The sequence below is a fragment of the Cucurbita maxima genome, unplaced genomic scaffold (assembly GCF_002738345.1).
Source record: "Cucurbita maxima cultivar Rimu unplaced genomic scaffold, Cmax_1.0 Cma_Scf00001, whole genome shotgun sequence".
In the NCBI taxonomy this organism is placed as follows: domain Eukaryota; kingdom Viridiplantae; phylum Streptophyta; class Magnoliopsida; order Cucurbitales; family Cucurbitaceae; genus Cucurbita; species Cucurbita maxima.
This window is the reverse complement of record NW_019272017.1, coordinates 116,668-132,118: the sequence shown is the minus strand read 5'-3', so window position 1 is coordinate 132,118 and position 15,451 is coordinate 116,668. Positions and strand designations below refer to the sequence as shown.

General features: G+C 39.9%; 6 protein-coding genes across 7 annotated transcripts in view; 5 read left to right on the top strand and 1 right to left on the bottom strand.

The window, feature by feature from the left end:
* Positions 1–497: 497 nt before the first annotated feature.
* On the top strand, positions 498–3,951 carry LOC111487399 (probable sulfate transporter 3.3). 2 transcript variants are annotated; one of them, XR_002719066.1, is made up of 13 exons: positions 498–925; positions 1,003–1,051; positions 1,155–1,362; positions 1,468–1,639; positions 1,878–1,943; positions 2,032–2,145; positions 2,234–2,350; positions 2,437–2,563; positions 2,663–2,935; positions 3,066–3,256; positions 3,378–3,466; positions 3,546–3,622; positions 3,706–3,782. XR_002719066.1 is itself a non-coding variant. In XM_023134789.1 (13 exons), the coding sequence occupies exons 1-13, from the start codon at positions 569–571 to the stop codon at positions 3,862–3,864; spliced, it is 2,013 nt and encodes a 670-aa protein (XP_022990557.1). In that variant the 5' UTR covers positions 499–568; the 3' UTR covers positions 3,865–3,951. The 2 variants fall into 2 exon arrangements, 1 of the variants encoding a protein (XP_022990557.1); XM_023134789.1 differs by having other exon boundaries at positions 499–925; positions 2,663–2,949; positions 3,706–3,951.
* A 100-nt stretch (positions 3,952–4,051) lies between these two features.
* On the top strand, positions 4,052–5,656 carry LOC111487438 (putative clathrin assembly protein At1g25240). Its single transcript, XM_023134839.1, has 2 exons — positions 4,052–4,820; positions 4,930–5,656. The coding sequence occupies exons 1-2, from the start codon at positions 4,242–4,244 to the stop codon at positions 5,449–5,451; spliced, it is 1,101 nt and encodes a 366-aa protein (XP_022990607.1). The 5' UTR covers positions 4,052–4,241; the 3' UTR covers positions 5,452–5,656.
* A 94-nt stretch (positions 5,657–5,750) lies between these two features.
* On the bottom strand, positions 5,751–7,992 carry LOC111487416 (folate synthesis bifunctional protein, mitochondrial-like). The gene is made up of 2 exons (XM_023134817.1): positions 7,839–7,992; positions 5,751–7,387 (listed from the first exon to the last, which is right to left on the bottom strand). The coding sequence occupies exons 1-2, from the start codon at positions 7,891–7,893 to the stop codon at positions 5,925–5,927; spliced, it is 1,518 nt and encodes a 505-aa protein (XP_022990585.1). The 5' UTR covers positions 7,894–7,992; the 3' UTR covers positions 5,751–5,924.
* Positions 7,993–9,299: 1,307 nt separating this feature from the next.
* On the top strand, positions 9,300–10,678 carry LOC111487459 (D-galacturonate reductase-like). The gene is made up of 4 exons (XM_023134870.1): positions 9,300–9,732; positions 9,808–10,051; positions 10,124–10,303; positions 10,374–10,678. The coding sequence occupies exons 1-4, from the start codon at positions 9,428–9,430 to the stop codon at positions 10,584–10,586; spliced, it is 942 nt and encodes a 313-aa protein (XP_022990638.1). The 5' UTR covers positions 9,300–9,427; the 3' UTR covers positions 10,587–10,678.
* A 311-nt stretch (positions 10,679–10,989) lies between these two features.
* On the top strand, positions 10,990–12,853 carry LOC111487427. The gene is made up of 3 exons (XM_023134829.1): positions 10,990–11,661; positions 11,794–12,138; positions 12,254–12,853. The coding sequence occupies exons 1-3, from the start codon at positions 11,318–11,320 to the stop codon at positions 12,801–12,803; spliced, it is 1,239 nt and encodes a 412-aa protein (XP_022990597.1). The 5' UTR covers positions 10,990–11,317; the 3' UTR covers positions 12,804–12,853.
* A 955-nt stretch (positions 12,854–13,808) lies between these two features.
* LOC111487410 overlaps positions 13,809–15,451 on the top strand; it is a 12,190-nt gene continuing 10,547 nt past the window's right edge. Inside the window, exon 1 of the mRNA XM_023134805.1 lies at positions 13,809–14,561. Coding sequence (XP_022990573.1) covers positions 14,041–14,561 — 521 coding nt within the window. The 5' untranslated portion in view covers positions 13,809–14,040. The remainder of the gene's footprint in view (positions 14,562–15,451) is intronic.

Genomic DNA, 15,451 nt, shown 5'->3' with positions numbered 1-15,451 from the left:
AAAGTTTTTTTTTTTTTTTTTTTTTTTTTTTTTTTTTTTTTTTTTTTGACAATGAAATCATACTCATTTATGTATAATATTTGCTACTACAATGGTAGAAGTAATAATATTTTTTTCCCTTTATTACATTAAATAAGAAGACTAGAAATAGAGAATCTAGATACCCTATTATTCTTTTTCTCATTTTATCTAATCTTGTTCAGACAATTGACATTTGGAACAACCTATTACATGCGTGACTAACTTTTAGTAAAGGAGGTAAACTCTATTGATCCGTAACTTAGTACGTAGTATACTCCAAACCAAATAAAATTGATTGATCGAACATAAGAGTAGAATCTCTTATAGAGGAGGAGGAGGATAAATTGAAAGTCCATTATTAGTTGAAGAAAAGTAGTGCATCACATCACATTCTGACCAATGATTCAATTGTGATAAGGTCGGAGCCCCCAAAAAAAACCAATCATCTATATATATATATATATGAATAAAGTAGGGTAATATAAAGCCAAGGCAAGGCAACCCCCCATTCTTCTGAAACAAGGAACCTACCTAAGGCTGAATTATTATGAGCGAGTCCAAAATGGGCGACCCCGACAACAGTAATAATAATAGCAATAGCAAGAGCAATAGCAATAGCAATGCCAGGAGTGGTCCGGCGGCGGAGCACTGTGTGGACATAGTTCATCCCGTGGTTCCCCCTCCGCACAGAAGCGGGTTGCAGAGGCTAGGCAACCGGCTGAAGGAGACGTTTTTTCCGGATGACCCTCTTCGGCAGTTCAAAGGGCAGTCTCCGGCGAGGAAATGGGTGATCGGAGCTCAGTATATTTTCCCGATTCTTGAATGGGGGCCTCATTATAATCTCAGGCTCTTCAAATCTGATGTTGTTGCTGGCCTCACCATTGCAAGCTTGGCCATCCCTCAGGTGTGAGTTTGGATCAAGATAATAAGCTTGGTTATAAGGTTTATTAATGGGTTATTTTTGTTTCGTTTTGTTTTCAGGGTATTAGCTATGCTAAGCTTGCTAATCTGCCTCCCATTGTTGGGCTTTGTGAGTGTTTTCTTTTCTCCTCTTTGTGTTTTTTTTCCATCACAACATGTTTGTTGCAAGTAGAGATTTGAAGCATGTATTTGTGGTTAAATTTTAATGGAAGATTCAAGCTTTGTTCCACCACTGGTGTATGCTGTTCTTGGAAGCTCAAGAGACCTGGCGGTTGGGCCTGTATCAATAGCATCGCTAATACTGGGATCCATGCTGAGGCAAGAAGTGTCCCCCCTCAAAGATCCCATACTCTTTCTCCAACTCGCCTTCACCTCCACCTTCTTCGCCGGCCTCTTCCAGGCCTCCCTCGGCTTCCTAAGGTCACCCCAAAAATAATACACATGCGGGCTTCTTAATTAATCCAATTATTATTATTATTATTATTATTTTAATTACATAAATCTACTACTTTTTTTGGCATGCAGACTTGGGTTCATAATCGATTTTCTGTCCAAGGCGACTTTGATTGGATTCATGGCGGGGGCGGCCATTATTGTGTCTCTGCAGCAGCTTAAAGGCTTGCTTGGAATTACCCATTTCACCAAACAGATGGGTTTGCTTCCTGTTTTGACCTCAGTTTTTCATCACACTCGCGAGGTATAAATCTTTTTTCTTTTTTCTTTAAAAAAAAAAAACAGAATATAAGAGAACGCAGACATGAGTAGAGACAACCAACATATGTACATGGATCACATGTAAAAGCTTAACACTCATTAAATAAATAATTATTAGACAGCAAAAAGCAAAAGAAGAATTAAATAAATAATAATGAAAAAGTTGGTGACCTTTTGTTTTGTCTTGTTTTGTTTGTTCGTTCGTTGGTCTTTGTGTGCAGTGGTCGTGGCAGACTATACTGATGGGCTTTTGTTTCCTTCTCTTCCTTCTAATCACAAGACACATTGTACTTTTCTCTCTCCTCCTTTCTTAATCCTTTACTAATAATCTCCTCCTTGTATTATTTAACGAAAAATCAAATTAATTATATATAGAGCATAAGAAAGCCGAAGCTGTTCTGGATATCAGCCGGAGCTCCTCTAGTGTCTGTCATTCTTTCAACCATACTGGTGTTTGCATTCAAGGCCGATGGTCATGGCATCAGCACGGTAAGTTGGAGTTGGAAAAACTTAATTGGGAAATGGGAAATGGGAAATTGTGTATTATCATAATAGTAATAATTGCGAAATGGGACAGATTGGGAAATTGCAACAAGGCTTGAACCCACCTTCATGGAACATGCTCCGTTTCCAACACTCCCATCTCCCCCTTGTTATTAAGACTGGCCTCGTCACTGGCATCATCTCGCTCACGGTCTGCACCTTACAACATTCGCTTCCCGCAATCATTGTTTCATTTTCTCCTTCCCTTAAAAAAATTATATATATACATATATGCAGGAAGGAATAGCCGTGGGTCGGACATTTGCAGCTATAAAAGACTACCGCGTGGACGGCAACAAGGAAATGATCGCCATCGGCCTCATGAACGTCCTCGGCTCTTTCACTTCTTGCTATGTCACCACAGGTTTGTTTTATCCCTAAGTCTCCACTTTGTTTTCTTTAATGGAATGGAATGGAATGGTATGGAGTGGAATCAACTCGGGTGGTTGCATTTCATTTGTAGGCGCCTTCTCCAGGTCCGCGGTGAACCATAACGCGGGGGCCAAAACCGCGGTGTCTAACATCATAATGTCCGTCACAATAATGGTCACGCTCCTGTTTCTGATGCCTCTATTTCAGTACACGCCCAATCTGGTGCTGGCCGCCATCATCGTCACCGCCGTTATTGGGCTTATCGACGTCCCCGCCGCCTACGCCATTTGGAAGGTGGATAAGTTCGACTTTGTTGTCATGCTCTGTGCCTTCTTCGGCGTCATTCTCATCTCTGTTCAACACGGTCTCGCCATTGCTGTAACTTCTCCTCTTTCACCCTTCTCTTAAAACTCACTCACTTGCGTAAATATAATACAAAAAAACAAAAATTGATATCTATCTAAAATCCATTTGGGGTCTGGATGATCGATCAGGTTGGCATATCCATTTTCAAAATCATCCTGCAAATCACAAGGCCAAAAACAGTGATGTTGGGGAACATACCTGGAACAGACATATACAGAAACCTTCACCATTACAAGGATGCAACGAGCGTCCCAGGTTTCCTCATCTTGGGCATTGAAGCTCCAATCAACTTTGCCAACGCTACATATCTCAACGAAAGGTTCCTTCTTATAAGCACTCACATTCAAATCCTATGTTAAGGAAGGAAGGAAGGAAGGAAGGAAGCCTATATGTATATATATATTAATACTCATCTCTTCATTTGGCCCTTTGGTTTGAAGGATTTTGAGATGGATAGAAGAGTATGAAGCTGAGGATGATGTGAAGAAGGAGGGCGGTGGCCTGCAGTTTGTTGTTTTAGAACTGTCAGGTGAGCTAAGTAATTCTATTTTGTGTTGAAGAATATGGAGGTGGATGATGTAAAATTAAATTGTAAATTGTTGTTGCAGCCGTGAGTGGTATAGACACCAGTGGAGTCCTGCTCTTCAAGGATCTAAGAAGAGCATTGGAAAAGAAGGATGTTGAGGCAAGTACATTCACTACTTCATCTTCCTCACTTCGCTACTTTTCATAGTGTATATATATATAATCTCTCTTCCATTCACACAGCTGGTGTTGGTGAATCCATTGGGTGAAGTGTTGGAAAAGTTGCAAAAAGCAGATGAAAATGGAGAGATTTTGAGGCCGAATAATGTGTACTTGACAGTGGGAGAGGCGGTTGCTTCGCTATCAGCAACAATGAAGGGACAATGCTCAACTACTATATAGGAACCAATTCTCTTTTATTTGTGTCGTCTCTGCTATACTTTCAAATAGCTAGGTACAACACAACAACAATACCATAACCTAAATGTTTGTGTTTTCCTCTCCACATCAAAAAAAGGAATTTATAATAAAGGATAAGGATTATCGATAAAAAAAGATATTATCAAATGGGAGGTTTGTGAGGAAAGAAATTATGATTATTGTTATTATTAGTATCTATTTTCCCGCATGCACGTCCAATCCAATACCCCCAACCATTCATTATTCCTGCGTTGAACGCTTCTTCACCCCCAAACCCACAACTAAAATAGCAATTCCTTCCTTCAAAATTACATCCGAACCCCCCTCCCCTTTGCCGCCACTGCTGTCTCCTCGCCCAGATGATGAAGCTATGGCGCAGGACTGCCGGAGCAATCAAGGACCGAAGCAGCATTTGGCTGGCCACCCTTTCACCCCGCACGCCCTACCGCCACCCCGACCTCGAGGCTGCCATCATCCGAGCCACCAGCCATGACGGTGCTAAAATAGACTACACCAATGCCCGCCGCGTCTTTCAATGGATCCGAACCTCTCCCGTCTACCTCAAGCCTCTCGCCTTGGGCCTCTCCTCCCGTATGGAGAAGACACGAAGCTGGGTTGTCGCTCTAAAGGGTCTTATGCTCATCCATGGCGTTTTTTGTTGCCAAATTCCCTCCGTCCAGCGCATGGGCCGTCTGCCTTTCGATCTCTCTGCCTTCGAAGATGCCCATTCCAATTCATCCAAGACTTGGGGTTATAACGCCTTCGTCAGAAGCTATTACGCATATCTGGATCAGAAGTCCTCGCTCATTTCTTCTGAAGCCAAGAATGTGAAGAAAGAGTTGAAGCCCCTATTGTTGGATGAGTTGATTAAGATTCAAACTTGGCAGTCCATGTTGGATATGTTGCTTCAAGTTCGACCCTTGGATGAGGATATGAAGGTGCGTTCAATTCTTTGATTTCACCCCTTCTTCCAATTATGCCATATTAATCTATCAACCACACAAAAATGTGGTAAATTAATCTTTTTCATTCATCACATTCTAACAGGGGGGCTTAGTTTTGGAGGCCATGAACAATCTCATCTTTGAGATTTTTGACGTTTACAGCCAAATCTGCAACGGAATTGCTCAAGTTCTGTTGGACATTTACGAGACACCAGGGAAACCCGAAGCATCATTGGCACTTCAAGTCGTCAAAAAAGCAGCAACGCACGTAGAAGATTTGACTCAATACTTTGAGATATGTAGAGAAATGGGTGTTTTGAATGCATCTCAGAGCCTAAAATTGGAGAAGATCCCAGAAGAAGATATCAAAGATCTTGAGAAAATTATCAACGGAAGCGTTAATTTTCATGGGAAAGATAATGGCGGAGAGATGAGGAGTGAGCTTAGAAATGGATCAAAGAGGGGGTTGAAGACTGTGATTACAGACAAATGGGAGAGATTTGATGCAGATTGTTGTTCATCAACCACTTTACAAACCCCTTTTGCAAGCTGTTCTTCTTCCCATTTGAGCCTTGTTTCTAAACCAGTACATAAACAAGACTTACCTGACTTGATCACTTTCTAGGCCTCTTGAAATTATCAGGTATTTTTACATGCTTCGCCAGTTACCAGATAATTCCCTTTTACCAAAGAAAGGAGGAACTAAGTTGTGTATACTCTCTCTCTCTAATCTCTTTATATTAGTTCTTCCATTACTTTGAATGGATGTCATTGTATTTGTTGGTTAAGTTTTCAGATAATAATATTCCAACAGACATTTAGAGTGCCAATACTTATGCTGATTACTCAAATGATATTTAAAGGCAACCTTGAAAACAAATACTCCTAGGGGCACTAGTGAGAGACAGACAATCTTCCGATGGATCAATGACAACCAATAACTTGAGACAATACTATTCAAGGGGGCATCGAGTAACTCATTTTATTCCTTATGACGCTAGCAGTAAAAGCACGAGCGGTGTACCAAATTATCCAAAAATAATAATTTGATTAAAAAAATGAGAATGAAAAGGATGTGTAACGAGAAACAATCATGCTTCAGCTTGTTTCCTCCTTCAGCATTGCATCACAAAGCCTCACTGCATCCACATTATCTCTTACGTTATGTACTCTAGCTATGTTTGCACCACCGAGAACCCCTATGGTAACTGCAGCAACTGTAGCGGGATCTCGCTTCGTTGCAATCGGTTGCGAACATACTTCACCGAGAAATTTCTTTCTCGAAGGTCCAATCAACATGGGAGCATGAGACAATCCCAAACTTCTCCTTGCAATTTCTGCTCGAATCTTTGGTACGCCTCCTAGAATTTCCAGGTTTTGCTTTGTGTTCTTCGAGAATCCAATCCCAGGATCAACAATTATCCTCCAAGCTGGGATGCCTGATAATTCTGCATCTCTAATCCTAGAGTGTAGCTCAGAGGCAATGTCATTGCAAACATCATCATACTGTAAATTCTCATTGTTTTGCATTGTAGATGGATCTCCTCTCATGTGCATTGCAATATAAGGCACCTTAAGCTGAGCAACAACCCTATGCATTTGAGGATCCAACTGGCCCGCTGATACGTCATTTACAATATGAGCCCCTCTCTTTACAGCTTCCAAAGCGACTTCTGAATAAAACGTATCCACTGATATGAGCTTTCCACTCATCTCTGGCATTCCTGTAACAGCTTCCAAAACGGGAACTAATCTATCCAATTCTTCTTCAACAGAAATCATAGGTGCCATGGGCCGTGTTGACTGAGCACCAATGTCAATCATATCAGCACCATCTGAAACCATCGAACGCACCTGAGAAACTGCAGCTTCAATAGGTTGAAACTTGCCACCATCGCTAAAACTGTCAGGTGTCAAATTAAGAACTCCCATGATGGAAGTCTTGCAGGACCAATCCCATAAGTTGTTTCCAATGGGCAAAACCCTTCTCATTCCTTCTTTACCAATAAGAGATTCACCACCCATTTTCTCCCATAACTCAAAAAGACCGCCACGATCAGCAGCTAAAGAATGCCAGCAAGCAACATCATCGGTGTCAACATCTGAACCCAGCAAATCAATTAAAGGAGCCAGCACAAATGGCCTTTCCCAGATTCTTTCATGAGGGACAGTGAGGGTATCTGAGTGTACTTTATATCTTCCATACAACAAGATATCCAAGTCAATCGGCCTCGGGCCGTAGCGTATACCAGCAGTACGACCCAGCTGTTTCTCTATGTTCTTAACTGCACTCAGTAGTTCATGTGGTCCAAGCTTTGTGACAGCTCTAACAGCGGAGTTGAGAAATTGAGGTTGATTAGTGACATAAGCAGGTGCTGTCTCATACAAACAAGCATGTCTTGTAATGTGTATCCCTGCCTTTTTCAACAACCGCAAAGCTCCGTTGAAATTCTGCAGTCTATCACCCACATTGCTTCCTAAAGCAATCACTACTTCTTGCTCTCGAGAACAAACTTCCAGCACTGCGTCTTGCGATGAATGAATGAACGAACTTTGCAATGCTACAATGTACAGATGGTTCATCAGCAACAAGCTGAGATGCTAATTCAAGCGGGAGGAGCTTTCTTTCACTACTTAAATTCTTAGTCTAAAAAAAAAAAGGCTCAGCAGAATGTAGAACTTATCAAGAAGCCAGAGAAAAAATATTGTTTCTCCATAGTCATTTGGAGCATATTAACTATCCTTCTGCTGGATTTGAACAATTTTGACTACTGAATCATCATAATGACTGGACAGAGGAAGCCCACTTCGTAAATTTAGTGGAAAAAACTAATATTTACTTACTCCAACCCCTCACTCTATTTTGAAACCATTGTAATCCAAAAAAGTTGATCAAGCAAATACATGAGGTAAGCAGAAAAGAAAAAGGGGGAACAGAAACGAATGTGCGCCTAACATTTGAACGAGAATCCAAAAACCAGAGTCTCAAAATTAGAAATGAACATACAGTACCTCCACCATATCTGAATCCTCGCCTGCTGATAATTGGATGCTTCAAAATGTTCATTTGTGAGAAGCCCAGAAAATGAAGCAGAAATTACGGTCTTCCAGTTCCAACAAGTTTATACACCGGGAATTAGGGCAGCATCGAAAGAGGATGGGGGGAAATGTCTCTTATGCCCTTGAGCCCTTAATAAAAACGGTGAAGAATTCATCAAGGGTGGTTTAGTTGGTTGAAGGAGTGGTTTAGTTGAACCAAACCGGTCCAACCAGTTTTCTTGTCCTGCTTCGATTTCCAAAGTTAATATGCCTCATGAGTCATCGCGACATATGGATTTGGAGATAAAAATAGATTGAAATGAAACACAAAGTTTACCAAACTTTATATGAATGAAAACAGAAAGAAATTTATTAAGATGCATACTTCTTTGCTCAAAGGATTAAGATTTAAGATTGTCCTTCTCAACGTCTCAATTATGTTTTTAAATAATACATTACTAATGCCACCAAACCCTTAAATACGAAGTTATTAATAATAAACTATTAAGTACCTAATTAATTACAAACCCACTTTAAAAAATCAAATTCAAATGATTACTTACAACATAACCCAAGACCACATCCTGCGGATCTTGGGAATATGAGGATAAAAAAATATTTAAAAATAATTAATAATCATTATACCTCTTTTTGATAGATCAATTATAAAAAGTTTAAAATTAAAGTGAATGAGGATAAAATATACTAAAAAACTGTGTTGTGTTGGATGGTGAAGACCGTATATAACTAAATTATGATAAATAGATAATGTGTACACGTAGCAAGAGATATGAAGACAAATTTGTATTCTAAAGTTTTGGTCATAATTTTAGTGCAAGGTGTTACCATGGAGAGAGAAGGAGGTGCATGCAACAACCACCATTATTTATTTTTGTTTCTTATCATATAAGTTTAAACCAAATTTGTCTACACACAAATAAATTAAGAGACTTGGAAAGACGGAAGAACCAAAATCTACTTCATCTATCAACTTCAACAAAAAACCATTTATTAACATTTATATCTTTAAACTCTAAACAACCCAAAGCTGATGCATTTTTTTCAAATTTATTTATTTATATATATATATATATATATATATATATTTTGTTCTTACTTTCTTGCCATATATGTTCTAATTTATTATTCAGATTTATATTTATATTTGTTTGCCGCTCCCCAAAGAAAGAAATAGTAAGCTATTTTGTTGGTCCATTCACGATAATACAAAATGAAAAAATATCGGTTCTTCCGGCTAACTGCCAGCCTATTATCCTACCTGTATAATGTAATATAATATTATCAATGAATGATAATCTTACTTAAAGTAGGAAATTAACTAGAGTTTGCTTTTGTTGACCTTTTAATAATTAACTAGAGTTAATCAAACCTAATAGAATGATATTATAAATTTATATCATACTCGATCAAATTCAACCCTCTTCTATACCTCATCAATAGTTATGAAAATATTAATACAATTATTTATTTATTCCTTATGCCTTAGATGTTGAGTATAAAATGAGGTGAAGAGGAGGTGGCTTCACAAAGCGTCGCTAGAAATGGCAACGGTTCCGATGGCAAGTTTGAGCAACGGGCAGTTGATTCCGGTGATGGGGATGGGGACAATGTCGGCAGTGGGACCAGAGGCAACGAGAACGGCCATCGTGGAGGCGATCCGGGCCGGGTATCGTCATTTCGACACGTCCTATTCGTACGGGACGGAGAAACCACTTGGGGCGGGGATCAGGGAGGCGTTGGAGGCTGGACTTATAAAGTCCAGAGACGAGCTGTTCATTACCTCCAAGCTGTCTTGTGGTTTTGCTGATCCGCCTGTTGTTGTTGATGGGATTAGGGGCAGCCTCAGGTAAGAAATGATGCCGTCCCTTTCTTTGTGTTTATGCAGATGCATGCAAATAACTTGGGCGAAACAAAACAACAGGAACTTGGGATTGGAGTATGTGGATATGTATCTGATCCACATGCCATTGAAGCTGAATCCTCAAGTGCGTCGAATCCCAGTGGCAAAGGAGGACATTTTTGCGATGGATCTCAAAGGGGTTTGGGAGGGAATGGAAGAAGGCCAAAGGCTGGGCCTCACCAAAGCCATCGGCGTCAGTAATTTCTCTCCCAGAAGGCTTCAAGAACTGCTCTCCTTTGCCAAAATACCCCCAGTGATCAATCAAGTAAGTCCTCCTTGCGTAGCCTCTTAAACATGTATGTACATATAGTTATCTGATTGAAGGTAAAGTGAATAGGTGGAGATGAGCCCACTTTGGCATCAGAACAAACTAAGGGAGTTTTGTAAACAGAAAGGCATTCATATAACAGCCTATTCTCCTCTGGGTGCCGTCGGGACATTCTGGGGCCACAATAAAATTGTGGATTCTGATGTTATAGCTGAAATAGCCAAGCTTAAGGGGAAAACAACTGCTCAGGTGAATGAAATTATTTATTTATTTGTTTATTTATTTATTTATTTATTTATCTTGTGTAATTAAATTATAGATTGCATTGAGATGGGTTTATGAGAAAGGGGTGAGCATAGTGGCGAAGAGCTTCGACAGAGAGAGAATGAGACAGAACATTGACATCTTTGACTGGTCATTGACTGAGGAGGAATCGGCTAAGATCGATGAACTTCCTCAGCACAAAGCTGTTGTGTTCGCCAATATCTATGGGCCTCATGACGTGGTACTCGAGCTTGACGCTGAGCTTTGAACTATATATTTTCTCCTACCTAATTTGTGCTCCATCTATGGACTCTGCTCTCAATCTATCTTATTACCTCCTTTTCTTCTCTTCGAATCAAATTACCTTCGTTCTCTACCGACATTTTTAATGATCTATTTTGGCGGTATCGTTAACCCTTTATAAGTTTTGAATGTTTTAAATTTTAGAATTAAAATAATCTTATAGTAATATAATAATGTATCAAGAAATATATAATAAACCTTCTGAAATAATCTTTTTTACCTTTTTTTTTTTATTGTTATTATTTTAAAAGGTTTATTATACGTTTAAAGACCAAACCTAAGCGTACACGGTGTCTGCACTGGAAGCTAAAATGGTTGGTTTGGAATGTATTATTATATCATACTCCATTTGTGCGAATCTCCATTTCTTTACCTCTGTACGTCCAAATCTGTTTATGTATATTAAAGTGGGCAGACGGAGGAAGTCCCCTCGAGGCTTAAAACAACCAAACGGAGGCTTAAAACAACCAAACATGGCCGGCCGCGTCAAAAGTGCGAAACACAAGCTAAGTGGGTGTTCTGTTCTTTATCATATCCTCTTCAACCTTTAATTATTATACCTTCTTTCTTTATCATCCCAAATCTCAACTCCCCATTTCTTATCTCAAAACCCACCCAACCCCCCCTCCTCCTTTCTTAATTCATAAGAAACTACAACCCCCGCCCTCCGATAAAACCCCCGCCTCTCCACTTCATATGTGCCACTACTCAAGCACAATGCTTGTGACTCGCCCTCTTTCCCTGTTTAGAAAGTCGCCGAGCAGCCTGTCCATACCGGCAGGGGAGGGTCCGTTTTCGGGGCTTTTTGTGGTGAAAGATGAAGAAGCGGAGGCTGAAGATTCGTACTGTTGGGGGATTTGCAGGCGGAGGAGGATTAAGAAGCCGCCGTTTCCACAGGATAGAATTTTGACCATTCTTCATACCTCTTCTCAGTATCAACAAACTACTGACTCCACCAAAGTTTGGTTGCTCCCTGTTCTTGATCGCCCTCTTTCTTCTAATCGCTATTACATTATCAAAGCTGGAGGCAAGCATAAAGGGTCACTCACTCACTCACTCACTCTGTTTTCCTTTTCTTTTCTCTCTATACTTTTTATTCTTCTATCTATCTATCTATCCATCTATCCATCTTTCTTTCTTTCTTTCTTTCTTTCTTTCTTTCTTTCTTTTAGGAAAGCATTCAAATGCTCAAGAGAAGATGACATAACATCCTGTTGCTTTGGGGACGTTTTGAGCGACAACAGCCCATCCCCCTTCAACTTCAAAGACATCTACCAGCAGTTTCAGATACACCGCTACCACGGCGGTGGTTTCTTCGCTCAGGCCGTCGCTCCCGACGGCGTTCCGCCGAAGTTTCTGAGAACCAAAGGATGGAAACTTCGTTCTTCTTCATCCTCGAGTTTGAACCTTCCATTTGAGGAAGCTCTCGGCTTAGACTCCTGTCGTAGAGAGCTTCTTCCCGACTTTAACTTCCCCATCTTTACTGCTCGCTCTATCCCTGTGGTGGTCGGGAAATGGTATCCCTCTTCTTTCCTTCTCTGCTTTGATCCTTGATTTCTGTTGGATTGATATACAATATGGTTCTTCAAATGGTTCAAATCTTTGATCCCTGTATGATCAAATTTCAAATAGGTTCTGCCCGTTTGTTTTTGTGAGGGAGAACTCAATCAGCATAAAAACTCAAATGAAAGTGTCACCACTTTACTCGCTCACTCTAGAACAATGCTGGGAAGAGATATTCTGTTGTGAGAGCCCCAACAGTGAACCCAGCTCGGTCGTGACAGTCGCCGTGGACGTGGCTAGAGAGGTGGTGTTGGTGGCAGAGAGAGGAGCAGAGAGAGAGAAAGGAGATGAGCGTAGAAAAGAGGGGTTTGTTTGGTTCAAGGCTTCTAATCGTTTGGAGGGCGGAAGGAAGGGTATGAGCGTGGGACTAAGCGTGGCGGTGGTAGAGAAGATGAAATGGGTGCAAGAAGCGGGCGGTTGGTTGGGTGGGTTGGGCGACAACGGCGGAGAGAAAGTAGTGCGAGTGGAGAAAGTAGAAGAAGTTAGAAGTGAGAATGGGTGGAGAAGATTTAGCCTTTATATGTTGGTGGAGAGCTTTGTTCTTCGGAGATTCAATGGAGTTTTGGTCTGGAAATATAATTTCAGGCACACTCATACCCTTAGATGTAAATGGGAATAGCAACCTAACGCCATCATTAATAAAATATTTAAATTATTTTCTTTCTTGGGCCAACTAAATATTTTTCAACTATGGCTTTCAATCTCTTCTCTTCATTTGTAACATAATATCTTAAAAAACCTAGGCTACTTCATTATCATTATCCAAACTTACTAGTGCAAAATGTTTATTAGATTTAGAATGTAACTTTTGTATCTTTAAAGTTTGAGTTCAATAATTTTAGTAAGTATCCATGCATGTCCAATACAATTGTCCCAACTCGATGCAAATGCACCTACTTGCGCATCTACCCACCTACGCATACCTCGTGCCCTCGTTTGTCTACCCGAACCCACCCAAAATGAGTTTCAAATAGTGCCCTTGCTCAAGCACCTTGGCAAAATAACCATTACAAAGTCCCTCTACCTTTACAAAATACCTATAAAACCTCTAAATACTAACTCACCTTCTACGAGGAAATAACCTCTTAATGGTCCAAGTACTAGGTTTGAAGTCATATTTTATTTATCTTGTAATCCTTTTGGATTTGCCTTTTTATGTTTTTTTTTTAAAGCTTTTTGACATCTATCTAGCTGAATATAAAGAAGTATAAGTTCACTCATATTTGACTAATCAATCCAGAACAACCGGAAGTTGTTCATTTTAATTGATTCATGTTATTTGGTTTTGTGATTAATAAATGAAGGAGTTTAGATAAGAATATTGTTGATCAACTAAAAATATATGTATTATTTTGGAATTATAATAATTCATATATTATTGCAATATCCTAAATTAACAGCAGTTTTGTTGGTATAACCCCTAAAAAATGCCGGTCTTAAGGTTAAAAAAAAAAAACAAAAAACAAAAAAAGAGTTCATGAAAGGATGTTTGTGAAACAATGTTAAAGACTAAAAAGTAAAAATGAAGTCTTGAAACCCAAGGGCGTTATTTTATTAGATAATTTAACCTAAAATCTCTAGCTTTAATTTTTCATTCCCACTATTTAAAACATTTTCTCAAAAGGAGTCAAAATTCCTTCCATTTGTCAATCCGTCAAGATCCAATAAGGAAAAAAATGCGGAGACCCAGCTTCAAGAAAACAAGGCTTCAAATTCCACTGGTGCCACCATAACACAATTCCAAGCTCCAATTGCACAGTTCATCCATCAAATTCTGTATGAAGTTTCGAATTGAAGACAGAGATTCTCATTCCTGGTTTGAAATTCCAGCATGATCGATTGTTCCAGGTATCATAATGCAGCAGCAGCAGCAATCCTCTTCTGCAGTTTCACCTCACCATATCAGTCCTCCGCCTTCATCTCTTAGGTCACCTTCATCCGTGCCCGCCGCCGCCGCCGCTGCCGCCGCCGCGCAGTCACCACTGGCTCTCGCTCCTCTGACGACCCACATCTCCAATTCCCATCGGGAGTCGCTTCCTCCGCCGCCTCCTCCTCCATCGGACCATGTTGCCGGACCAGTGGTGCCGGTTGCGGCGGCCCAATCCGCCGGTGATTCTGCTGTAACTATGGCTTGCCCGCTGGCTAGGGTTCGCCTGTCTGATATTTCCCCTTACGACGGCGCGCCTGGGGGGTCCTACGTGAGGGCTGTTGAGGCTTTGTCCGGATCCTTGATGAGATATAATGCAGCTGTGATCGAATTGGAGAATGAAGGTGCTGCTCTCACTCGGTGCGGTCTTGAAGCGGCTAGGTTGTTTCTCAAGAGCCGGGCGCAGAGTGGTGGAAAAGGGCGAGGTGTTTATATGTATAGAGCCGGAAGGTTATTATAGCTTATACTCTCGTTTTTACCATGTTGATTGTTTAGCTCTATGGAACGCTTTGTGGAACCGGGAAAGTAGATACTTCCTGGGATCTACCTTCTTGGAACTGTTTGTGGAACAAGGAAATTATTCATGCTGATTTATGCAGCTTTACATCAGCTCAAATAGATATGTTAGTCAACTAGTTTACTCTAATTAAAGGGGAAAACCTGAACGAAGTGGCTTGCTGATTGTTAGTTCCATCAGCTGGAAGCTTGACAAATTTAGTTAGTTTAAACAAAGAAAAATCAAATTTGTACCCTCTCCCTTAAATTGTACCCTTTTCGTTAAAAGTGAATTTGGTAAATTGTCTTGCCAAATATTAATGCTAAGGTTCAAAAGAGAAGCCCTTTATCTCCAACTTGGTGTGTGATGTGCTATGTACAAGATGAGTCCCAGTCACTTATTCCCATCATGTTCCTTTACCTACAGTGTATAGTCCATCAACAGAATTTTTTTTCTTGAATTTATGGTTTGAGAGAAACAACTGTATCTCAAGATTTAGGGGAGTTCAGAATATTTTCATTAAAGATAATGCAGAGATCAACGAAGACCTCTTTCCAGAAAGAGACAATTATATGGGCAAGTGAAGATCTAACTTCAAGCGTTATAATAGCATTTTTGTCATAGATTCCAAGTAAATTTGTTTACATTTATAGATATTCTGACTCTAATGTGGTTCAACTAGAAAATAAACCATGGTAGAGTGAGCATGGATATTGTGAGATTTTTTTTTTTCTTTCAATTTTTAACTTTTAATAAGAAACTAACCTTCTAATAAGAAAGTGAGTTTTTTTTTTTTTTTTTTTTTTTTTTTTTTTTTTTTTTTTTTTTTTTTTTTTTTTTTTTT

Coding starts and splice junctions, on each gene's coding strand:
- LOC111487399 (XM_023134789.1), top strand. CDS start 569: ATGAGCGAGTCCAAAATGGGCGACCCCGACAACAGTAATAATAATAGC. Junction 2,351..2,436: donor CTGGCATCATCTCGCTCACG/GTCTGCACCTTA, acceptor ACATATATGCAG/GAAGGAATAGCCGTGGGTCG. Junction 3,467..3,545: donor TGTTGTTTTAGAACTGTCAG/GTGAGCTAAGTA, acceptor TTGTTGTTGCAG/CCGTGAGTGGTATAGACACC.
- LOC111487438 (XM_023134839.1), top strand. CDS start 4,242: ATGATGAAGCTATGGCGCAGGACTGCCGGAGCAATCAAGGACCGAAGC. Junction 4,821..4,929: donor CCTTGGATGAGGATATGAAG/GTGCGTTCAATT, acceptor ACATTCTAACAG/GGGGGCTTAGTTTTGGAGGC.
- LOC111487416 (XM_023134817.1), bottom strand. CDS start 7,893: ATGAACATTTTGAAGCATCCAATTATCAGCAGGCGAGGATTCAGATAT. Junction 7,388..7,838: donor AGGATTCAGATATGGTGGAG/GTACTGTATGTT, acceptor TGTACATTGTAG/CATTGCAAAGTTCGTTCATT.
- LOC111487459 (XM_023134870.1), top strand. CDS start 9,428: ATGGCAACGGTTCCGATGGCAAGTTTGAGCAACGGGCAGTTGATTCCG. Junction 9,733..9,807: donor GGGATTAGGGGCAGCCTCAG/GTAAGAAATGAT, acceptor ACAAAACAACAG/GAACTTGGGATTGGAGTATG. Junction 10,304..10,373: donor AGGGGAAAACAACTGCTCAG/GTGAATGAAATT, acceptor ATTAAATTATAG/ATTGCATTGAGATGGGTTTA.
- LOC111487427 (XM_023134829.1), top strand. CDS start 11,318: ATGTGCCACTACTCAAGCACAATGCTTGTGACTCGCCCTCTTTCCCTG. Junction 11,662..11,793: donor GCTGGAGGCAAGCATAAAGG/GTCACTCACTCA, acceptor TCTTTCTTTTAG/GAAAGCATTCAAATGCTCAA. Junction 12,139..12,253: donor CCTGTGGTGGTCGGGAAATG/GTATCCCTCTTC, acceptor AATTTCAAATAG/GTTCTGCCCGTTTGTTTTTG.